Source organism: Plodia interpunctella, chromosome 23 (genome assembly GCF_027563975.2).
Source record: "Plodia interpunctella isolate USDA-ARS_2022_Savannah chromosome 23, ilPloInte3.2, whole genome shotgun sequence".
In the NCBI taxonomy this organism is placed as follows: Eukaryota; Metazoa; Arthropoda; class Insecta; order Lepidoptera; family Pyralidae; genus Plodia; species Plodia interpunctella.
In genome coordinates this window covers 1438589-1463262 of record NC_071316.1, presented here as the reverse complement: position 1 = coordinate 1463262, position 24674 = coordinate 1438589, and the positions used below count along the sequence as shown (strand labels likewise).

The 24674-nt window shown below is 36.7% G+C and overlaps 2 protein-coding genes across 4 annotated transcripts in view; one reads left to right on the top strand and one right to left on the bottom strand.

Annotated features, from left to right (window-relative positions):
• The first annotated feature begins 670 nt into the window (after window positions 1–670).
• mon2 (monensin sensitivity 2) overlaps window positions 671–24674 on the top strand; it is a 46519-nt gene continuing 22515 nt past the window's right edge. Inside the window, exons 1-25 of one of the 2 annotated variants that reach the window (XM_053762803.1) lie at window positions 671–894; window positions 1310–1441; window positions 2343–2525; window positions 2854–2983; window positions 3915–4015; window positions 4943–5068; window positions 5789–5868; window positions 6351–6492; window positions 7070–7184; window positions 7618–7749; window positions 12104–12200; window positions 12614–12742; window positions 13016–13095; window positions 13440–13561; window positions 14082–14201; window positions 14805–14994; window positions 15674–15807; window positions 16864–16975; window positions 18751–18792; window positions 20216–20343; window positions 20891–20992; window positions 21706–21816; window positions 22313–22488; window positions 23368–23530; window positions 24128–24272. In XM_053762803.1, the coding sequence (XP_053618778.1) occupies window positions 775–894; window positions 1310–1441; window positions 2343–2525; window positions 2854–2983; window positions 3915–4015; window positions 4943–5068; window positions 5789–5868; window positions 6351–6492; window positions 7070–7184; window positions 7618–7749; window positions 12104–12200; window positions 12614–12742; window positions 13016–13095; window positions 13440–13561; window positions 14082–14201; window positions 14805–14994; window positions 15674–15807; window positions 16864–16975; window positions 18751–18792; window positions 20216–20343; window positions 20891–20992; window positions 21706–21816; window positions 22313–22488; window positions 23368–23530; window positions 24128–24272 (3112 nt within the window). In that variant the 5' untranslated portion in view covers window positions 671–774. The remainder of the gene's footprint in view (window positions 895–1309; window positions 1442–2342; window positions 2526–2853; window positions 2984–3914; window positions 4016–4942; window positions 5069–5788; window positions 5869–6350; window positions 6493–7069; window positions 7185–7617; window positions 7750–12103; window positions 12201–12613; window positions 12743–13015; window positions 13096–13439; window positions 13562–14081; window positions 14202–14804; window positions 14995–15673; window positions 15808–16863; window positions 16976–18750; window positions 18793–20215; window positions 20344–20890; window positions 20993–21705; window positions 21817–22312; window positions 22489–23367; window positions 23531–24127; window positions 24273–24674) is intronic. The other variant, XM_053762804.1, reaches the window with a different exon arrangement.
• LOC128680069 (uncharacterized) lies at window positions 8931–11589 on the bottom strand. 2 transcript variants are annotated; one of them, XM_053762805.1, is made up of 4 exons: window positions 11477–11589; window positions 10781–10913; window positions 9664–9848; window positions 8931–9190 (listed from the first exon to the last, which is right to left on the bottom strand). In XM_053762805.1, exons 1-4 carry the CDS (start codon window positions 11559–11561, stop codon window positions 8964–8966), a joined length of 630 nt encoding a protein of 209 aa, XP_053618780.1. In that variant the 5' UTR covers window positions 11562–11589; the 3' UTR covers window positions 8931–8963. The 2 variants fall into 2 exon arrangements, with proteins under 2 accessions (XP_053618780.1, XP_053618781.1); XM_053762806.1 differs by having other exon boundaries at window positions 9700–9848.

Below are 24674 nucleotides of genomic sequence, written 5' to 3'. Positions count from 1 at the left end.
AAAAATACGAAAATCTACCAAGGTCAGATCTACAGAGGTCTAAGAAAATTCAAAAGAGGAAACTCAGAGGAGAGAAACCGAAATGAATTCAAAAAACTGTTTCTCATTTATTTACGAATACTAATAAAATGAAAATTACTTATTAGTAGTTTATTCGCAAAATGGCAATACAAAAATTATGAAAAATTGACAACGTTCCGTTTATAACCTGTCATCATCATATTTAAAAACTACAATTATGCAAAATCTACACAAAATTTACCCAGAAATAACATCGAAGATAATAAATTTTTTGTACATTATTTGTTTTATTATGAAATAAAATAATTAGAATTCTAACAAAGATTTTCGTCACACTCTGTCACGTCATCAAAGACATGTCAAAAAGTGACAACTTCGAGCGTAAAACGAAATACTTTAACGTTTAGAAATTAGAGAAGATATATTAATTCTCGTAGAAGGTACATAAGTTAAATTAAATTTGTTTTTGTTTTATTTTCATAACAAAAATAACTATTGAATCATAAAATGAACATGTCGAATGTATTTTGGACTTTGTTTCACTCAATGACCTGGACAGACCAATGATGAAATGAATGATAATTATTATGATGATGACATCTAAACAATGTCAAACAAACAAATCGATCAGTCAAATTTTATTTCTGAACTGAAAATTGTGATGTCGATTGTGTACATGGCATATTTTTAATTTTTGTGATTTCTAATTAAAATCAGAAATGAATAATTAAATTAACATTTGTCGATTAAAATATGGCATTCGTTAGCGCTGTGACTGGTGATGACTCCACGAAGAAATTCATGGAAGTCTTGCAAAATGACTTCAAGACTTTAAGCTTGGAGACCAAGAAGAAATATCCTCAGATTCGAGAAGTACTTATCAATTTCCTTATTATAGATTTAATAACTATTGCTATGTTATCGGTTTTTAAATATTTGAATCCTGTAGTCAATGTTATTGTGTTTGTTTATGTTAAAAACATGGAACCTTGTCCATGTTTTCCTAAGATATTTTTCCCACCTATATTGATAATAAGGCTAAAAGGGTCTAATTATTTCTGTATTATTTGTTAAGGATGTTATCATTTTGCTTCGCTTACATTATTTACATATTTCATAGTTCATGCTCAGAGCTCATGATAGAAATCAAGTAGGTATATTGGATTCATTTTATCTTAAAAACTTTTCAATACAACTTATTTATCATTATTATTACGCTCAAGAAGGAACCGGACGAAATTCAATAAACTTAGTTGAATCAATACTAACAATGTTTTATAATTTTAAGGCGTGTGATGAAGCAATAGAGAAACTGTCTCTAGCCTCCAACAACCCCCAAGCATCCCTCTATGGGGTCGTCAATCAAATCCTCTACCCCTTGGTGCAGGGGTGCGAGTCTAAGGACTTGAAAATTATTAAGGTAAAATGTTTTGTTTAATTTTCAATTTGATAAAATCTAATTCCAACTATACATATGAGTACATACATTGTTAATGCTATTAATATCCAAGTTTCCAATTAGATTCTATTTAGATTTTATAAAGGTACTGTACAAACCAAAAACTCATACTGCCATACAAACTTTAACCTTTATCCAAACATTAGCATATATTATTTTAAAAATAATAATAATAATCAGCGGGGAACATACATAATATCAAAATTCTCCAAAGGGCATCTATGAGTTGGATTTGATCCCCACACAAACCTCTCATAGGACTGGACTTAGTGTAGTGAATATATTAAAGGAGAAAATAAAAAATATAATCAAATTAAATCTTTACTTCTCACTTTTTCAAAATATCTCAAATTTTAATTATTAAGGATTTATTTATTGGATTTAGTAGGCATAGGATGTAAGTAATAAGTTTTAACAATGGATTGTAAAATATTTGTTTTTCTGAAGTTAGTTGGATAAATTATATTTTATTGTTTTCTATCTGGACTAGAATGGGTTTGGTACACCAAATATTAATATGGATAATCTTTAATGCAGAACATAAAAATTCAACTATGGCTAGACTTAATGTCAAAGCATTCTCTGTGGAACATTAGGACCAAACAGAAAATGATAAAATCGATGTTGCTATAAAAAATATTAAATTGTGTTCAATGTATTGTAAACTAGCTTTTCTAGCAGCTTCGACAATGTGTATCAGGTTCAACAGTTTAGACGTAAAAGTGGAACAGTTGGCATTTATAATATTAGTATGTATTCTTTATTAATTATTGTATGTCTGCTAAGGACAGGACTCAGTGATACTTTTTAAATTGTGATATCCTTTTACCACAATAAATAAATTTGATTTGATATGTTCCAGTTCTGCCTCGGCACCATCCAGCGGCTAATTGCCCAGCAGGGTATAGATGCCAAGGGTGCCCGGCATGTGGTCGACTGCCTCTATAACCTGGGCACGGCCAACTTGCTCGAGCTGAAGCTGTTGCAAACCGCTGCTTTGTTAATGACCACCTCCCATCTCGTGCATGGAGACACGTTGGCCAGAGTGAGTGATTTAAAATCTGCCGCCCTGGGCTACTCAGCCTGTACTGGTATATCCGCCACTAACTGGAATAACAGCTACAAACTACTAGCATTTCGGAACAAACACTGCTGAGAAGAATGCGCTATATTTATTTTACCTGTTTGATGTATGCGTTTGGCAACATAATGTACTGCACTCAATTTGTCTTATGATGCTACCATTTATTTTTCTGTTCCGTGATAACTATACTGTTAATGTGATACTTCATTCTTTTGTAGACTTTTGTTATTTGTTCTAAAAACAAACAGTGAAAAATTCACAATGAAAAATGAACATTCCTGTTTTGCAGACCATGGTGATGTGCATGCGCATGGTGTCGGCGTCCGAGTCGCGTGACGTCAGCACGTCGCACGCGGCCGCCGCCACCGTGCGCCAGCTCGTGGCGCTCGTCTTCGAGCGGGCGCTGGCCGAGGCTGACGGTAACTTGGGACTTAATTATAATAATAAGCCTCCCTGTGGCGCGTTGGAAGATTATTTTTATTTGTAGTTTTTTTTTTCAACAATTTGATTTTTTTAAATTATTAAAGAAAAATATTTTTTTTATAAAATTTTTAAAAATATAATAATATTAATTTCTTTATTTCGGACATAATCCATAGTTAATGGTAGTAACAATGTTCTTAAGACTATGTTAGTAACCTATTTAAATAAATCTGGGTACAGTGTGTAAGTATGGGCGTCCACCCTGCCAGCAATAACAGACATTATAAGGGCATCCTTGGGAATGGAATTTCCAAATATCTTTTTTCTTTCTTAGCTAATGTCTCCTAGTTACAATCTACCTTCCTTCGTGAATTTCATCTTTATATGCTCAGTAGTTTTTCAGATTTCGTGATGAGTGACTTACATTGTTATATTACTGATAAAAAATTATACATAAATTTATATTTAAAAAATGGTAAGCCCTTCTGGCATAATAGGGACCAACACTGTTTGAATGAGTTTGTTTCGGCATTTCTTCTCAGCAGTGGTCGTTCCGAAATTCTAGTAGTTTGTAGCTTTGGTAAATATAATTTAATTTAGAATATGACATGAAAAAGTGCCTGTGAAGGCCTAATTTTTGAATAAATGATTTCGTTTTGATTTAGTGGTCTTTGCTTAAAAATATAGGTAATAAAGGCTCTGAACCAAGAGGTCCCGGGATCGTGCCCCGGTCGGTCGTGATAGAAAATGATATTTTCTATTTCTGATTGGCTCGGGTCTTGGATGTTTATCTATATATATATTTGTTATAAAATATAGTATAGTTGAGTTATTATCCCATAACATAAGTCTCGAACTTACTTTGGGGCTAGCTCAATCTGTGTGTTTTGTCATAATATATTTTATTAATTACTTAAATATTTTCAGGTAATTTGAAAGTGAACCCAGCGGACGTGCGACCGCAAACAAATACCAAAGCGCCTAAAGACTTGAAGCCCTGCGCAGTCGATGCCTACCTCATTTTACAGGTAATTTATTTACAATGGACGCGACTACGCGTCAACGACCCAAACTAAACGTGTATCGAGGGTTTGATGGACACAAATACAGAAAAGGACTCAACACACCCAGGACCGGAGACGTACGGACAAATAAATAGAGGAATGCCTCATTTTTTTTGTCGTGAGTCTTGTAAGAAATTTCTATAGAAATATCCCAAAAGGTACTACCCTTTTGGGACATTCGCAAGATTCAAGGAAAATCACCGGTAGAATAACTGTAATGATATAGTTGATGTGTGCTATGTGTGCTGTTTAGAAATGACTGGTAAATTTAATGTGGTTTCACTTCACTTTTTAATTTTATGGCTCCATCGTTTGGGACGTTAATGTGGTTTACAAGTGTAAGAAATTTATCATCTTCTGGCGCGAACTCCGCTGTCATCATGACAGTGACATTTAGTCTTGCCACATAATTTTGTACTTAGTTTCCTTTTTAGTAAGTTTTATATTTACCCTGTTATGTTGTGTACATGAATAAGTACACGGCTGTGGAAGTCACCAGGAAAGCGGTCAGGATCATAGAGAGAGAGAGACACCTGGAACCGCACGACTTAGTTATAATTTGTACTTATAAATTAAGTGTAATTAAGTGCAATTTTTCCTTATCTTGTGCACTTGTTTATTCAGAAATTAGGCCTTCACAGGCACTTTGTCACATCACATTCTAAATTAAATGATATCTGCCAAGCTACAAACTACTAGATATACTAATAAATTCATAAGTGTATTCATGGATTTCCGTTAATACTGTAACCACGTACAGTCAACAGCACATCAATCAACCCAAATTCATTGCAAGCTCACCGCTGTCACAGCGACATAGAGGTTCATGAGGGGTAACTTGATGTGCCGTTGACTGTACCCTTAAGGTTGCCCAGTAATATTGTTTTTTAGGATATAATCCAGTTGATCAATGGCGACGCGGCCAACTGGCTGGCCGGCATATCGGACGTGCCTAAAACCTTCGGCTTGGAGCTGCTGGACACTGTCCTCACTGACTTCTCGCCAGTTTTCTTCAAGGTTAGTACTGTAATGATACTCCTTCAATACATTTTAATACCTCTTTATTGCATTTCGAACGAAGAATAGAATAACCAACAAAAGTTTATTTGATGTATGTTTTGACGCAGTCAGCCCCCAGAGCTGAATAAGATTGCGTGTGTGTTGAAAAAAGTATTAAATATTATCTAATAATAATATATTTTAATTAATAAGCGACCCAATCATTACAGTACTATATAGCAGTTTCGAGATAGATTTCATAATATTATTCACATGAAAAAACAAAAATCTATTTTTTTTTCATACGTCTCGATGGGTTGCCCCATGAAACTAGGATCTATCGGATGATACATCCATGGTATTGGGTCTATTATAGGAAGTACAAGATTCGATATGTGCGCATGTGTGTAACTGGGGAGGGTTACACCTTGAATAAATTGGCACAAAGATTTGAATAGAAAATAATTTCATCCCCTTCGTATTTTTTATCTTTGCCAAAAATATAATATATATATATATATATTTTTATGATATAGAACGGCAAACTTAGAAGCAATCACTTGATAAGTAAGTGGTTACCGCTGCCAACTACTGCAATACTAGAATCGTTGCTGGGCTTTCAAGATTTTTTCTTTCTTTCTTCAAGAAAATGTTTAGAAAGAATTTAGCTACTGGCATCTTTTTTTTTTTTGTAAAACAGCGGTCAGGTTAATCATGATTGGTGATTTATATTTTCAGATATCTGAGTTCAGGTTCCTGCTCAAGGAGCACGTTTGCGCTCTTATTATAAGACTGTTCTCACCAAATGTCAAATACAGGTTAGGCATAAGATTTGTCTTTGAAAACTATAATCATACTAATTTTGTTATTTTTGTTGAGCTTATATTAAAATATGTAATAATATGTAATGAATCATTGGTGCATTTACTGTAAAATGCAAATCTAATTACCGGGCATCGGATTTTTATCAATCTATACTATTATTATTATAAAGAGGTAAGCCTTTGTGATTTTGTTAGTTTTTATGTTTGAGCCGGGTAATCTCCGAAACTACCGAACTGATTTCAAAAATTCTTTCTCCATTAGATAGGTACATTATCCAAGATTGTTATAGGCTTTTATATCAAAATCACCACGGGAGAGAAGCCCCGGGCAACATCTAGTCAATCAATATATACCTCTACCCCAAGTACATTTAACTTCTTGGATAAGTTCATATGCAAAATAGTTCTTAACGTTGATTGATTATTAGTATACTCAATTATTACATTTTATATAAAAAATCTTCTATTTTTCCCAGGGCCGCATTCACATCCCTCCACATCCCCGGGGCCACAGGGACCCCAGGCAGCCCGGCCACAACAGACAGACCTCACTTCCCGGTCACCATGAGACTGTTGAGGCTAGTCTGTATCATCGTGCACAAGTATCATTCTATTTTGGTAAGTGACTTAGGAAAGTTTTGACACGCTCTTTGTGCGAAAACCCGCCTAGCGTGTTGTGCGTGACACGCGCGGCGCCTTTTTTGTAAAGAAAAATCTATTAGTTTTTCGTAATTAGTAACACTTTTTGGAAATAATTTTCATTATTCTCTCATGATGCTCAAGTATCATTAAATTTTGGTTGACGACACGTTAATTGTGGGAAAACACGTGCGACACATAAAAACGCGCCGTGCGTATTTTTCTTTTCGTATTTTTCTCAACACATACAGTTTACGTGGCACTGTAATCTATCAACGGGTGTCCCGATTTGTATGCTATTTTTTATTTCATAGTTAATTTTTATGCGGTGATTCTTAGATATCTTTGATCAAAATCGGTTCAGCCGTTCAAAATGAATATTGAAATTGAAGTCAGGGGTTTTTTAAATTAGCCCAACAAGTAAACTTGTTTAAATGGATCTGTTATACATGCCACACATGCCCGGATAGACAGGGGCGCGGGTTCAATTCCCTATTCCTGAATTTTTTATCTCATTGTTATTTTCAAAAATAAGTAAACTTGTCATCTGCTTCAGGTGACCGAGTGTGAAATCTTCCTATCGCTTACTATAAAGTTCTTGGACCCTGATAAACCTCTGTGGCAACGCGCGCTGGCTTTAGAAGTTCTACACAAGATGACCATACAGCCCAGTAAGTATCAATATAAAAAATTACAGGTAATTTCTAGCTAATATCTAAAGTAATATCTAAAGAATAATATGTAATAATATCTAAAGAAAAAAAAATACAATATTTTTTTGAGAACGATGTTATGGATTTTTTTAAAATTCTTTTACAGGTTTCTGTAAGTGACCTTTTTATTTCATCTATTTATATATTAATATGCTTCATTTTCACCGATAAAATATAATGTAACATTTTGTGCTTGGAGACTGCAGAAGAAATCTAAGTTATACGTTTTTTTTCACAAGTGTGATCAAATGGTTAAAAATGTCACTTACCTACAATATAAATGCGAAAATAAGAAAAAGAAAAGTTTAGTATAACCAAAATACAGTTTCAAAGGCTAAACTTTAGATATTGACATAGAACAAATTTGTATAATATCACCCCATCTTTCCAGACCTACTGAAAGCGTTCTGCGAATGTTACGACATGAAGCCACACGCGACGAACATATTCCAAGACATAGTGAATGCTCTGGGAGCCTACGTGCAAAGTTTGTTCGTGGCTTCGCAAGTCAACACGCCGGCCGGTAAGTAATTCAGCTGTCAAATGAGCTATATGTGGATCAATACAGTGGACCTAATTGGAATGAGGGTATGAAGCATTTACGAGTACTAATATGGGTAATGGTAATAGTGAAAATCACTATTACTAGTAATATTAGTAGCCGCAAATGCGCCGGGCGTATTCCATAAACACGCTAGGCGAATTTTCACTTTGATTTTATTTGAATGCATTTGAAACCAGTGTTTTTAACTTGTAGACTTCACTCACAGACTCACTCACAGACTCACTCACAGACAGACGGACTGCCGGTTTTACATCAACATTTCAGCCTACACCAATCCACTGCTGGATATATACGTTGGTATATACATATAACACTGCCAGTAGTTTATAGCTTGTGAGAAATTGCTATTTAATATAAAAATTGTCAAACACAAATGTCTATGAGGGTATTATGTATAAACAGAAAATAGACTAAACACTTATTTTGATTTCGCTAAATAGCGATCAGATCACTTGAGTTCACGTGTATTAAGATGGCTTTAGTGGTTAAGACTTCTTGTAAATATGCAATTTCTATTGACATTAGCTTTCTCCACATTTATAATTATATTGGAAAAATTTATACAAAATAATAATATCTACTTATAACTTTTATTTACTCTCCCCTATATCCGTGTGTATGCATAATATATTTATATACTCTTATATTTTAGGTTACACACTGAACCGTGTTTCAATATTGTTATTATAACATGTTATATTCCGTGTCAATCTCAACCTTGACGTTGGCAAAATCATCGTTTTGGCGAACGATGGAGCCATGAAACTTAAATGTTAAGACATGTCTGATTTGAAATATGACACCAATTTTATATATTAGTAGAATTACATTCTACTAATATATAAATTGAAAACTATATTTTACGCACAGATAGAAACACATACACATTCAGGGATATGGATTCCAACTGGTGAATGCCAGAAAAGGGAAATGACAAAGTTGAGGTGGTCAGATGGTTTTAAGGCATTTGACAAGGCATTTGTCCAACTGTGGGACTCATATTAGTGGAATCGATGGCTAGTAAAATATATTTTTTTGTTTTCTTTTCAATTTGACAAGTAATTGAGGGATAAGATGCGTGGAGTAAATTAGCTTTTGGCCTTTGTCCAACAGTGGGACATATGTATATAGTGGGGATAAATGACTAGTAAAAAATATTTATTTTTTTATTTTTATTGAAACCGAGGTCTATGCAAAGGGTCGAAGAGTGAGAACTCTGGCACATGTCTGTCCAGATCGGGGGGCAGTATCTCAGCCAGCGCTATCCTCTCGGGGTCCTCGCGCCCGGCCTGGTTCTCCAGGTACGGGTCGTACGAGTTGTCCAAATCGTACTCATCTTCTGAGCTCTCCTCTGTTGGCATGTTCTTCGTTTCCTGTTCTTCCCTACTACGGAATAACGCTGAAAGGAATTCAGTTCAATTTAAAAATTAAACTTTCATTGTTTGTTCTCTATTACCTCTGAGAATTTTCTCGCTTCCTCAGTCGTAAAGCGTAATTTTATTTAATGTTATAGATAATTTATTTTATACAAAGCAATTATAGGTTCGAAGAACGACTGAAGTACTGAACTCTATTATAGATTTCACAGGTTCGTAATATACCAGTACATATTGAAGGTCCTACTAAAATTACAAATGCGAAAATTTATGAGGATGTATGTATGTTTGTTACTCATTTCCGTAAAATCTACTGGTCGGATTGTTATGAAATTTGGCACACGGGTAGAATATAACCTGGAATAACACATAGGGTACTTTTTATTATTTACCCGGAGCGAAGCCCCGGAGCGCATCAATTACATAAATACCTTTTAAGTTCGTCGTACAATTATCTATTGTCTGTGAAAGGCTATCTGGAAGTGGGGTGACTGACCTCGCCGGCCATCATACACAGACGTCACAAACTCACAGGACTGCTTCCTCGTCAGCGGGACGTCCAGCTCCGACTGCGACAGGATGTGGTTGTATATCTGGATCAGCGACTGGCAGCTGATCATACACCGTCTGTAGCTCAGGAATCTGTTGGTCACCCCGTGTTGACGGCAGCCCAGCCTTTCGCTGCAAGATTGAGGGGCTAAACACGAGCACACTAGCGCCACCATGTCATTGTTTGCAATTTATTTTAATTTTTTGCGAATAACAATGATCTTGACACATTTTGCTACACTAGATAAAGGATTTTATTAGAAAGTTTTCCATTACACAATGCATAGCAGTTTACGAAACCAAATACGGTGGCTTTAGGTAGCCACCGTATTTAGATACGTGTTGATTTTGGTAGTATTGGGTTTTCGGCAAAACATAAAACAAAAACAGCAATGGTAAGCCTTCTGTCATGATAGGGACCATTTCTTTCGACGTTTCTTCTCAGCAGTGGTCGTTCCTAAATGCTAATAGTTTATATATTTTCAAAAAAAATACAATATAATTTAAAATATGTAGTGAAAAAGTGCCTGTGAAGGTCTAATTTCTTAATACATTTTATGAGTTTGATAATAAAACCAAAACTGTAAAACCCGTAATATCTTTTCACCAATAGCGAAGTATTATTTATTAACTTTACGCATGAATATTCAAATTCATCATATCGAGTGTTTTATTACTAACACTTCTGTCAGATTTTATTCAAGTCGTCTAAAGGCATCTGACATGACTTTTACGACTACTTACCGCCATCTAGTGGCAGATAGTCGCATACTTACTAGGGAACTAAACTGTCAACCTGTTGCAGGTTTCCTCACGATTTTTTCCTTCACCGAAAGCAAGTGGTGGTCTATGAAAACTACTATATATGAGTAAGATTGGTATACAAACTCATATGGCACGAGTAGGATACGAACCTGAGACCTTTCGATCCACAGGCGGGCGTCTTAACCATTACACCACCACCGCTTCAATATTCGAATTGTTTAATGCGGATGAAGTGAATATCTGCAACTCGGTCAACAGTTTTCTATGTCTACGCTCGATATAAACTGTCGGCACGTTACGTGCAGTTCTGTAGGTGGAAGTTGTATGTCCACACGGGTTTCACGTCGTCCATGCACGTGCCGGGGCTGAAGCGGCGCGTACACCGGATTTGGAGCGCTTCTATCTTGTCCTTCTCCGATAGTCCTGACATCACTGCAATAAATGTTTACACTCTTTTTTAAGAAAAAATATATACAGGATTACTGGTATCAAAAGCAAAATCTCCTAAAGACTACTTGGGTACATCAAAACAAGCAACTTTTATTCTACGACTTTTCGTGATTCGTAGTTGTTTTTTTTCATATAAATAAAATATAAAATCTAATTTGCGATTGTACATGTGTTAACACTATTAATAACAAAGCAACACGAGACAGTACAGTAGCGTTATGTAGCGGAATCGAACATAGAGTAACGCATTGTAGAAACGACATTAAAACTAAAAAAAGGAAAATTTATCCCTATGTACCTTATGCGCCTTTTCAAGGCTACCAGTTTTCTTACATATTATAAAACAAATTCCACTGCCGCTTATTTGTTAATTTATTATGTTTTTACACGTGCGAAGCCGGGACGGACGGCTAGCTAAAAAAAAAATATATTCTCACATACAAACTACTAGCGTATCGGATCACTTTGTTTAGTGATCCGATTATATAACAATTTCCGATCCAAGATCCGCTAGATTATATAACAGTTTTAAATTATATACATACGATCATCATCGTCTTCGAAGTCACGCACGTCTATCATATGCGCCGATAAATAGGGCACAAACATAATTATTAGAAACATAAACATTTTAACTGTTAGTTTGTGTTCAAAGTCCAAAAACTTGACCATCTAGATTAGTACAGAAAGACATCATAATGTGAGGTTCTATTTAAAATATATTTCATACTAGCGGCCCGTTGTACTTGGCCCTGTTCCTATATCTGTAACTAGATATTGCCCGGGGCTTCGTTCCCGTGGAATTTTGAGATAGAATATAGCCTATAGCAATCTTGGATAATGTATCTTTCTAATGGTGAAAGAATTTTTGAAATCGGTTCAGTAGTTTCAGAGATTACCCGCCTCAAACATGCAAGCTCACAAACGCTTACCTCTTTATAATAATAGTATAGATTGTAATTTCAAAAAAATGTAGTTCTTCAAAAATCCGTTTTCTTCTCTTGACAGATAGTACTACTGATCTTCATTTAAAAATATATATATTTTTGAATGAAGACAGAATCAAAATGAATGAAAAAATATATCCACCGAATAATAACACTTTTCAACCGTATTAGGTCTGATTCGTATATGTTAGCCGAGACTTACTTGAATATGTTCTCTTGTTTCAGGAGCGTCCGGTGTCCCTCAGCAGCCAGGGTTCTACTGGAAAGGGGTTTGGCTCCCGCTGTGTGTCACCTTCGAACCTGGCACAGCTAAATCTGTTTAGTAAGTATATAGCCTGTAGCATAGACAAGGTTACGTGTCCCTTCGTTGCACGTGACTGTACATCACAGCCACATTACTGATGCTCCACCGTTGTAGCTAACTTGTAAACGTCCGTGCTGTGCGCCATAGCGCAAGCTCGTAATGGGGAGGAAGTGTGCGCATACGCAATATAGTTCAATTAGACACCTATTCCTTATATATTTCTCTTTCAAATCTGATTGGCTTCCATATCATGCTTAACAACATTAAGCCACACGTTAGGTTGCCCCGTTTGGACCTGTGACATATCAAAATTATTTAGTTAATTGAGGATCAATTACTTGACGTCAGAATTACTATAGAACCTTATTATATTATATAATTATTCAGGCCGATACTCTAGCTTGTGTTAATGTACATTTCATTTTCTTCAGCATAGAAATGCTGGACCGGACAGAGGCGCCAACGATACAAGATGGCTACGGTATATCCGTCGCGTACGCATGTCTAATGGAGGTCATACGATCCATAGCCATTACTGTGGAGGGCGAAGAGTACTTTAGGTATGATTTATATTATCACCTTTATTTTCTTCAGCATAGAGGTGATACACAGCATTAATACTTACATACTGTGTTGACTCTGTATAAGCGGGAAACGGTCAAGGTGTTTAAGACGAGATGTTAAACCGTAGACAAAGAAATATATTGACTTCGTACAAGAATGAGAATTGTGTATTAGAAATGCACGAGCAGAAACGGGATAGATGATATATTTTGTCCCTCTCAATGACGACGAGATACAAACATCGATATGTATATACAGTTGTCTTTCAGGTTACAAGAAATATACGAAGACGGACAAAATGAAGAGGACAAAGAAATAAATTCGAACAAAAATGGCAATCAGCAAAAAGGTAGTGAAAATATATATATACAAAAAACAAACTGGTTTTACTACAAAAAGATTTAATGTTTAAAGTTAATACACCCTAATGTATTGCCCGTTCAAAATGAAAAGACACTGAAAACTAGAATTGTCATTTAAGCACATAACATCAAAAAATTTAAGGAAATGTTTAACTTTCTTCATAAATGTAATCAATTTTTGTAAAATCTTTTTATAGTGAAACGATGTATTTCTATAATAATATCTTAACAAAAAAAAATGGATATTTAATGAATCACATTTTTTTACTTGCTATACCAAATATAATGGCTAAGATAGGTTGATATACAGCCAGTATTTCTTTATCAACAGATATTGAAACAAAAGCGGAAACTAAAGAAATAACGAACAACGGTCACAATGGTGAAGCCGATCAGAATTCCAATCTTGTGGAGAAAGTGGACGACGAGAAAGAGATACAGCTATCTTTACAGGTACGTGCAACAAGGATAGCTAACGTAGATTTAACAATTCTTTAGCTGTATTGATGCATCGATTACGAAATCGATCGTTAATTTTTTTACAGTGAGACGCAGACATCCAGTCACGTTGCATTGTTGTTGCCGCAATGCCACTTTGACTTGCAGTGTCTCACAGCGGATATTTTCGACAAATAGAGTTTGAAATGAGATCTAGCATGAGAGTACTAAGCACTCTTGTAACAATATATATATATATATATATATGGAGATAAATATCCAAGACCCAGGACAATCTGAAAAATATTCATTTTCCATGTTGAGCTGACCGGGGATCGAACCCGGGACCTCCAGTGTAGCAGTCCGGCGTAATCACAACTAGGCCACCGAGGATTAGTTCAAATATTGTTTTAACGAACATCAAACAATTTTTTGTTCATCATGTTCTTTTTTGTTATAATTTTTTATGTTCGATATCAATCAATTCACCTGTTTAATTACTGATTTAGAAAAATCTTTCTTTTTTTTATTTCAGTTACTAAAATCATCATGGTGCGGTCTCGTGTGGGGTCTTTCGGTACTCGCTGAGGCCAGCATAGGGGAACTGGAGAACATTCTCCGCGCTATACAGACTCTAGCCAGAGTCAGTGGGAAGGTAATTTCAAAGACATTCAGACTACCGATGTAGCTCTAACGTAGATATGGTTTAGTTAGTGCGTGGTTTAAGTTAAATTAAAGTTAAGTTGAAAAAAAAAATGTTTTTATATTAGTGGATAATTATAATTGGCTTCAAACCAGGATTTCATCTAAGTAGTTTCTCAGACCGAATGTTTAATTTGAGAAACCACAAGAGATGGGCAAAATTTATTCGAATAATGAAATGTATTTATTGGTGGGTAAATTTGGTTATGACTAAATTATTCTTAACTAATTTATTCGTGAATAAATTGGCCACGAATACAAAATCATGGTTTTATTCGTCATTCGAATACGAAGTAACGTGACGTCATCATTTTCATACATCTTACAGGAAACCTTAGTTGGGTGATTAGGTGATCACGTGGGCTAAGTTAGCTGGATCTGTCGCGCCTCGGTTTCTTCCTCAGTTGAGTGGTCAATCTATCGATCACTCGCGCTATCGTTATGAATATTAAATATTTTGATTTGCGAGTTAGGTATAATTTGTACTTTTGTGAGTAGAATCAATGTTTTGGGCGTATATTACGATAAATATTGTAGTTGTTATACGTGGATACAGGTGGGGCACACGATGGGACGCGACGCGTGCATTAGCGCAGTGTGCCGCTGCGCGCTGCCGGCGCAGTACAGCGTGCCCGCGCTGGGCGCGCTGCCGTGTCCGTGGCGTCGCGACGTGCCCGTGCCCGACCCCGACTACCGCCATCAGGTCGTCTGGGTCGGCACGCCGCTGCCCTCCTCCTCGCCCTCTGGTAAACACTTTTATTTTGCCTGGCGACGGATATTAGCCCGCTTCAGAACAATATACTCGGAAGATTTAGATGAGACGGACAAGAATTGAAAAATAAATGGGGCATTAGAGGGGAAGCTGTGGCCCAGCGGTGAAACACCACAGGCTAATAATTAATATAATTTTTATTGGGCACTTCAACAACATCATTTACATAATTTCTTGTTTACATCAATTGTAAATATGCACAACATTTCATGTTAAGTTTACTATGTATATTAATCTAATTTGAAAATAATAAACCTATGTAGCGTACGGCAAGGTTGAGGCACGTTATCATTTTTACCCATGACAGTAAATCAGAACAATATTTCTGACGCCTCACTGTGGTAGTGGCCGACTGCAGCCGGTATGTACACTGGCCACACGTGGCCTGGCCTAATGGTGATCACGCCGGACTGCTACACTAAAGGTCTCGGGTTCAATTCCCGGTCAGGTCAAGATGGAAAATGATCTTTTTCAGATTGAAAAAGATCATTTTCCATCTTTGTCTTGGATGTTTATCTGTATATGTCATAGAATATAGTATCGTTGAGTTAGTATCCCATAACACAAGTCTCGAACTTACTTTGGGGCTAACACAATCTGTGTCAATCTCCCTATATATCTATATAAATAGTATATACAATGTTGTTGAGCAGGTCAACAGCAGTCGTTCGTGATGGTGACGTCACGCCACGTGACCGCCATGAAGGCGCTGCTGTGTGCGGCGCAGCGCGACGGAGACACCTTCCAGCAGGCGTGGCTACCGGTGTTGACCACTTTGCAGCACCTGGTAAATAATTACTGTATCATAACTATCCTAACTAATATTATAAATGCGAAAGTAAGTTTGATTGTTACCTCTTCACGCTCTTAGTCAGAGCGCTAATCCTAACGCTCTTAGTCAGAGCGCTAATCCTAACGCTTTTAGTCAGAGCGCTAATCCTAACGCTTTTAGTCAGAGCGCTAATCCTAACGCTCTTAGTCAGAGCGCTAATCCTAACGCTTTTAGTCAGAGCGCTAATCCTAACGCTTTTAGTCAGAGCGCTAACACTAACGCTTTTAGTCAGAGCGCTAATCCTAACGCTTTTAGTCAGAGCTCTATTCCTAACGCTTTTAGTCAGAGCGCTAATCCTAACGCTCTTAGTCAGAGCGCTAATCCTAACGCTTTTAGTCAGAGCGCTAACACTAACGCTTTTAGTCAGAGCGCTAATCCTAACGCTTTTAGTCAGAGCGCTAACACTAACGCTTTTAGTCAGAGCGCTAATCCTAACGCTTTTAGTCAGAGCTCTATTCCTAACGCTTTTAGTCAGAGCGCTAATCCTAATCCTAACTAATTATAAATGCGAAAGTTTGTTTGTTTGTTATCTCCTCACGCTCTACGCTACTCAAGCAATCTTCTTGAAAATTTGCATGGAAAATTAACGTAGGCGAAGCCGCGTGCAAGAGCTAGTAATATTATAAATGTGAACGTAAGTTTGTTACCTCTTCTCACTCTGTCTACTCAAACTTCTTGAAGTTTTGCATACATGTAGTTTGAAGTACGGAGAAGGGCATAGGGTACCTTTCATTCCGGAAAAATAAATGTTCCCGTGGGATATTCACGCGGGTGAAGCCGCGGGCAAAAGCTAGTAATAAATATGGCTCCTGTCTATTTTCCATTTGCAATTATTCAAATCACATACTTAAAAAAAAATTGTATGGCATTTTTTTGTAATTTTACCAACATATTGGGTTATATGTTAAAAGTAAAAATATGAAGATTTTTTTATGCAGTTTTACTCTACGGAACCCTAAAAGAACCAGCTTGTATTATATCAACGCTCAATCGTCCATTTTGTTTTTCTAGGTGTGGATCCTAGGTCTGAAACCTTCGACCGGAGGCAGTATGAAGGCGAGCCGCGCAAGCGCAGACGCGAACGCTGTCATGAGTACGTCAGCTGTCATGGCGGACCTGCCAGGTGAGTGACCTTGAGATGTTTGTGTATTTATTTGTCATATCACTAGTGTGCAATTACTCTGTTGTGAAAGTATGGACAGAGAAAACTTCGTCATATTATTTTCATTCATTCGTCATTCACTCGTACAAAAATAGAAACGCGTACAAACAAACGCAGAAACGAGTCAGAGCGCCAATCCTAATTCTAACCAATAATATTATAAATGCGAAAGTATGTTTGTTTGTTACCTCTTCACGCTCTATCTACTCAACCAATCTTCTTGAGCTTTGCTTACATGTAGTTGGGAGTGTGGAGAAGGACATAGGGTACCTTTCATTCCGGAAAAATAACTGTTCTCGTGGGAAATTCACGCGGGCGAAGCCGCGGGCAAAAGCTAGTTAATAATCTCTTTTTTGTCATTTGGCTTTGTATTTAGTTTTTTTTTTTGTCATTGTCTTCTCAGATGTTTTGTGTCTATATTTGCAATTTATGTTTCACTAACGAATCTTTACGCAGTTGGACGCAAGCCAATCACATTGCGGTGTGGTTGTCGTCGCGTCGCAATGCCGTAATGTGATTGGTTAGCTGTCTGACTCTCATTGCGAAAAGATTGGATTGCTGAAAATTGAATTGTCTGCGCCCTCTTTGATTGATTTTGATATTTTTACAAGATTCTAATATTAAGTTGTAGTTCACATTTTATATATTATTTAGTTTAATATTATCGGGTTTTTGGTTTTTTACTATGCAACAACAGGATACACTTTTTCGATTTTCATAATTTGAAAAACATATTTTCAGATGATTAAATTGAAATAACTCATTTGTAATAAGACTTTCAATTATTGCACATGTGTTTCCGGCTTCTGTATTAATTGTGTAGTGATTTTTTTTTCTTTTATGTAATAGGCTCCTTCCTCTTGTGTGTATCTAGTGTTTCAAAAGTGAAAATATATTGACAATTAACTGGCTCTGAAAATGCAACTTTTTTTTTTCTTTTGACCAAAAAAGTAAATCAATTAAAAGAATAATAATTTGAAGCCAATTTATGACATTTGTGACAGTTTTATTCTTAATAGGGCCGATCGAATTGTTGGCTTCCGTTTCGGCCTTAAAATATACTTATACCCTATTCATCTTGGACTGAGGCAAAAGGTAAACAAACCTTGAACAAAAAATCAATATTTCTCGTTATTCCTTTGTCAATTTTGTTCTTACTTTCTGTTAATGATTAAATTTTTTGTTGTTGTTGTTTTATGGAGTCATGTCGCTTACTTAAATGTTTGGCTTTGTTAATTTCTCCTTTCTTTTTTGTTTACCTTTTGTCTCAGTCCAAGATGAATAGGGATAGTTTCGATCGTAGTATCGTTTTGGTCCAATAAATTTTGCCGTAACATTCTATTTATTATCTATATACTATGTATTGTTATTGTCGAAACAATTTTTTTATATCATTAAATTCAAGTCTAGGGTTGAATATAAAATTGATTTTTCTTTGTTAAAAATATTATCATTACCTGAAAGTTTCAATTTCGATGTCGGCAAAAAATCGCTATTCCATAGTTTCCCATAGTCTCGGTCGGACAATCGATATTTTAAATTTTTCCTTCCACTATTTCGATTTATAGTGATATTATGATAAGTATATCATTGTTTTATCTGTAATGATAAATTGTGATGATTTAAGTCATTGATTAAATAAATAAATAAAACATTAATGGATAAACACAAATTGTATGAAAAAATATAATTTTTATTTTATTATCTCTATACTATATATCGCCGTCAATCCACAGGGCAGCAAGTTCCAGTGGCGGAATCCCTGGGAGTTATGAGTGGTATATTGTATAGCACTTTATTGTTTATACGTGTCCAAATGATCTATCTATACGTATATAAAAACTGTAAGTGGGCCATGTTTGTTCGAGCAAAACGTAAAAAGTACTAGATGGAATTTGATGCGGCTTTCTCACTTGTATAGCGGATGGTCAAGCTCATAATCTTGTATATGTTTCATCGAGATATACTGCTTAGAACCAGATATATTGACATGACGATTTCATTTCCGAATCTGTCACACGATTTTGTTACACTAGTGTAATATGTAGACAGAGAAAAGTATAGACTTTCGTGATAACTATCCTTTCGCTTATATAAGAAAGAGGACGTCAGAAAAGTACGAGAAGGAACGGGACAGAGCGCGAGTATCTTTTGTCCCTCATCGTGGTTTCGGTTTTACAACGCCGCTGCAGCTTTCTATGCCCGGGAATTTATAGGAACTGTTCTCATTTGGCTATGCTAGCTCGTCGTCATTTGTTTGATATAACTTTGTATGATACAAAATATTTTTTTGTCAGGCATTTGAAATATTGTCCACATTTTAATAGTCATTTGGACACATGTCCGCTTGTGTCCGTTCGACGCACAGGGTTGGAGCTTGCTGGCCGTCCGTCCACGCATATTGTGTTTTAGATTAGTCACACACACATCTCATAGCTAACTAGTTTTATTGCACAAAGCTTGGGGCCACAGACAGTTTTTTTTATATAGCTAATTTTGTAACTAAAAGTTTTATGTATGTATTTTGTTTTCCAATATTTTTCTGTAATGTCTGAAGATTTCGATTCGACAGCGTCCAAGAATTTAATCAGAAATTGAACCTTCAAAGGCACTTTTTCACTTCAAATTTTAAATTATATTAGCATTTCTAAAAAAAACTACTAAACACTAAACTGCTTTACAAAAGTTTAGATTATCCGGTTCTGTCTGTATTGCCTCGATTTCACCGCTTGTATATGACGACAATAAGTGTGCCGTGGTTTAGGGAGAGGCACCCCATTACCTGGGGGGTGTCAAACTGTATTAAACACAATACTTCTTGCACTTCGCTTCTTGAAACAGTGGTGTTCCCACCTGTCCGAATGGTCCCAGGTTCGAATCCTTACTCATAAGAACCTATGACCTAGATGAAGACCTTATTCCGCCTGTGTTTGTATACTAATCTGACTCATGTATAGTAGTTTTCATCGGCCACCACTTGCTTCCTACCTACCTTTCTTCCAAACTGTATTCTAATGGCAAACCACTCCATTAATACTGACAAGAAAGTCGTTGTGTGCGTTTCATTCCACGTGATGACCACGACCCTCAGCCATGAAGACTCTATGAGGACTTCTCGCATATTTCTTTTGTTTGGGGCTGTTTTCAAGGGTAATAATTAAAAGTCACAAATCAGCCGGTAATAAAAACATATATTTGCAGCCCTTTCAGCCATGCTGTCCAGAGTTTTCGAGTCCTCGAGGAATCTGGATGATGTGGCGCTCCACCACCTTATCGATGCTCTGTGCAAGCTGTCCAATGAGGCCATGGAACTGGCCTATTCTAATAGAGTGAGTTCTTCTCATAAATTTTACTAATATTAGTGTTGGATTATGTAGGCCAAGTAACCGTATTTGCTACGAATTTAACCTGATGGAATAAAATTCACGCTTAATTTAATTATTTCATATACTTAAATAAATAAATATATAAAGACAAATCACACAGATTGAGCTAGCCCCAAAGTAAGTTCGAGACTTGTGTTATGGAATACTAACTCAACGATACTATATTTTAAAACAAATATATATATATACATAAACATCCAAGACCCGGGGCAATCAGAAAAAGATCATTTTCCATCATGACCCGACCGGGAATCGAACTCGGGACTTGCCTCTTGGTTCAGAGGCAAGTACTTTATCCCTGCGCCACCGAGGTCGTCAAAATATAGTTCGAAAGTTTTTACGAATATTTCAGGAACTATTAGTTACGGAAACTTTCGGTGATTCACATTCACATCAGGATCGGGATCCTCGTCATTACGACAGGAATATTCAAAAATAATTACATAATTCTTCCCCCTTTTCTACACATAAGTATATATTTTTCTTTCAGGAGCCGTCGTTGTTCGCGGTGGCAAAATTACTGGAAACTGGTCTGGCGAATTTACACAGAATAGAGGTTATGTGGAGGTCGATCACCAACCATCTGTTGGAGGTAAATATGAAGGCTTTATGTTTTCAGTTAGTAAATTGCTATGCTAATGGTCTAACTTAAAACCTGATATAGGTACATTGCTTAGAACCCGAGATATAAGTTATGAGCGGACGCACGCGATAAACGCGGGCGAAGCCGCGGGCAAATGCTTGTAAATAAATATTTTTGTTTTAATATAATAGATTTGGGACATTTTGTCCCAAATGGCATCCAAAGTGACCATGGTCTGACAATTAAGGTTACCGAAGATCATGCGAATCTGAGAAGAAACTATACGCTCCGACGCTTTATGTCTGAGGCAGCAACTAAAAGACATTGAAAAAGTTTATTTGTGTTGCCACAGACACTAAAACAATAACATATAAATCATTAAAACAATATTGATATTACATGTAGATAAGCATAATGCTGAAAGAATTAGTGCTGACAGAAAGGCCATAACTCAGTGAACTTTCTGCAATGAGAAAAAAGCCAAAGTTTTGCTTTCCGTATTTTTTTCAATTAAATAATTTGTTTCAAGTCACTGTGTAACTTGTCCAAATTTATTTGAAATAACTTATTTAAATTCCCACCGGAGCGAAGCCCCGAGACTTCGCTCCGGATTCCGTGTCTAGTTAAAAATAAACAATAACACCTTTTTCGTTTTTTGAATGAATTCTCAATTCTTTTGAGTATTTAGAGCCAAGTTGGTGTATTATTAACGTTATTTTTAGGTGTGTCAACACCCGCACATACGCATGAGGGAGTGGGGCGTGGAAGCTATAACATATTTGGTGCAAACCGCCTTCCAGTACCACCATAGTAATCCAAGTCTAGTCACCGAGGTAAGTTATTGTGTTTTATATTTTTGTATCAGCACTCGATCATAATCATAGCATATTCTTGTTTACTTTTAGACCATGTACAGTCGCTATCGCACGCCGCTAATACCGCGCCAATGAGATGAGTAACTTGTGCTGTTGACTGTACTTTATGAAGACAAACATATGAAAATAACGGTGAACTCTTCTTGTAATGATATGGACCATGATAGATGATCTTAATAATACTATTATAGTAACTCGTTATACATATATCTCATGATTGATTGGTCCAAACATGGTGCAGCATCCTTTATGTTATAATCCCAATTACAATTAATATTAAAACGCGAAAGTAAGTTTGTTACCTCTTCACGCATTATCTATTGGAGCGATTGTTATGAAATTTGGTACACGTGTAGAAAATAACCTGGAATAACACATAGGGTACATTTTATCCCGAAATTCCCAAGGGAGCGAAGCCCCGGAGTCCAGCTACTCACATATAAGTAATTCTCAGGCTAGGCAACGTCTTCTCCTGGAGCCTCTGTCAGAATTATGCGCGGTGCGGCACTGTGACGTCAGAGCCCGTCAGCTGGATTGCGCGGCGAGGTTGTTGCACTCGCTGGGGGAGCAGCTGGGCGCCGCGTGGCCCCTCATGATGGAGATCATTGGCGCCATCTCTTGTCAGCACAGGTACAATATCTATTAGTTGAGCTGTTAGCTTAGTATGGAATGAGCTTTTCCGATTAGTTTAAAAAGAGTTTGCCTCTATAGTTTTGTTGGGAACAGCTCAGCCCTCATGATGGAGATCATTGGCACTATATCTTGTGGGCACAGGTACACTATATAGGTTATATCTCAGAATTTTTTTATTATATATGTATTTCTTATATAATTTATTTCTTTCTCGTCAACGCCATCTGTTGGAGCCTCTGTCAGAACTATGCTGCGACATTGTGACGTTCGATCAATATATTTATTTGCGTTAGATAAGTACATAAAAGTGAAAAATAAAGGCCAACACCCTGTTTCACCACTTTTTGATAAAATGTCATATTGTAATCTGACAGATAAACTAACTGCTGTATAAATTCTGCCTGCAGTGATTGCTCTATCCTACACTTGTGAAACCCAATTTTTAACACTATTGATATGTTATATATAGGTTATCAGATACTTTATCAAGCAACTAGTGAAACTTGTGTTGCAATATACAATATCCTTTGTAGATGGTACCTGTTGAGGAGGCACGAGACGATTATATTTACGTATCGTGTGCAAAGGGGCATAATATACATTAATTTATCCTTTAAATCATTATTTGTGGCGTGTGGTCCCTAAAAATAGCATCACTCCAAATCCTTCCGTGGATGTCGTACGAGGCGATTAAGGAATACATGGCCTTAACAGCTGATAGGCAACAAGTTGATGTCAAGTTATAAAAGCATAGCCAAATCTTCAAAATTTAATTTATTTTCACGCGTCCAGGGTTCGGGTTCGGGGCGTCACAGCTCCGAATGTAACTGCGAGGACGAGATAGTACATTAGATTATCCAAACCCTTTACTTTCAGCGAACAACTGATCAGGTCGGCATTCCAATGTGCCCAAGTGGTAGCCGGGGACTTACTCGGCTGCGCTGGACCTAGGTGTTTGAGGAAAGTGCTCACCACAGCGGCCGCCTTCGCGCAACAGACCAAGGAATTGAACATCAGCCTGACGGCCGTCGGACTCATGGTGAGACACATGTTCGATTTTTGTTGACAATTTTTTTAGGCGTGGTGACAGCCATAAGATAATATCAATTGATTACGTTTTGAGATTCAAATTCCATGGGAGTTAGTGGTACTTGCTTTTGGATGTTTGAGAAAGAGAGAGAGAGAGCGCGATCCTCTCTCTTTCTCTTTTCTATTTAACATCTATCTGTGCGCTCAACACGTTTCGTCACTGTACAATTAACAGCGCAATTTTATATGTTTGTAAATTCTTTATTGCACAAAGTAAACACACGTACGAGACGTGTACACAAAGGCGGCGGCGGACTTATCCAACCATGTTTTTTTTAAGGAAACCATTTATATTCTGTATTTTATAGTATACTAGCCGCCCGTCCCGGCTTCGCTCAGGTAAAACACGATCTATTGGTGAAAACCACATGAAAATTCGTGCAGTAGTTTTTGAGTTTATCGCGAACGTATAAGACAGACGCGGCAGAGGACTGTGTTTTATAAATATGTAAGGATAAAATATATTTAAAAAATGGCGAGAGGCCTATGCCCAGCAGTGGGACACCTAATGACTCTGAATCAATTTTAAAAATATAACTATTTACAGTGGAACATCTCAGACTACCTCTACCACAACAGGGACAAGCTCGTTGTTGCGTTAGCGAACGACGCAGCAGTGTGTCCGGAGCTACCCCACCACGCCGACCTGCCACCCCTCGACAAACTGTGGATGTGTCTATACATCAGACTTAGTGAGTTTCTATAAGTACTAGCTTCGCCCGGCTTCGCTCGGGTAAAAACGTAATAAATTATACACCTAATCCTTCCTCAGGAATATCGCACTATCTTTTGGTAAAAACCGCATGAAAATCCGTGCCGTTTGAGTTTATCGCGAACAAACAGACAGACAGACGCGGCAGAGGGTGGTTAACAGCTTTTTAATGTATTTATTAAAATAGGTTTACATGTTTTTATACTATGCTGGCCGCCTAGAATCTAAAAAGGAAGAAGTGAAAATGTGCGTTCCAGATTTAAATATTTTTTCTGTGTTGACAATTGATTTCTATGTTAGGATGAATTCAGAGCTATGTAATGTTATTTTTATATTTTAAATAATAATTTGTCTCGCTTACAAATAGCAACGTCGCTGTTTT

Coding starts and splice junctions, on each gene's coding strand:
- LOC128680069 (XM_053762805.1), bottom strand. CDS start 11,561: ATGTTTATGTTTCTAATAATTATGTTTGTGCCCTATTTATCGGCGCAT. Junction 9,849..10,780: donor TTCCACCTACAGAACTGCAC/GTAACGTGCCGA, acceptor TCAATCTTGCAG/CGAAAGGCTGGGCTGCCGTC. Junction 9,191..9,663: donor TGTGTATGATGGCCGGCGAG/GTCAGTCACCCC, acceptor AATTCCTTTCAG/CGTTATTCCGTAGTAGGGAA.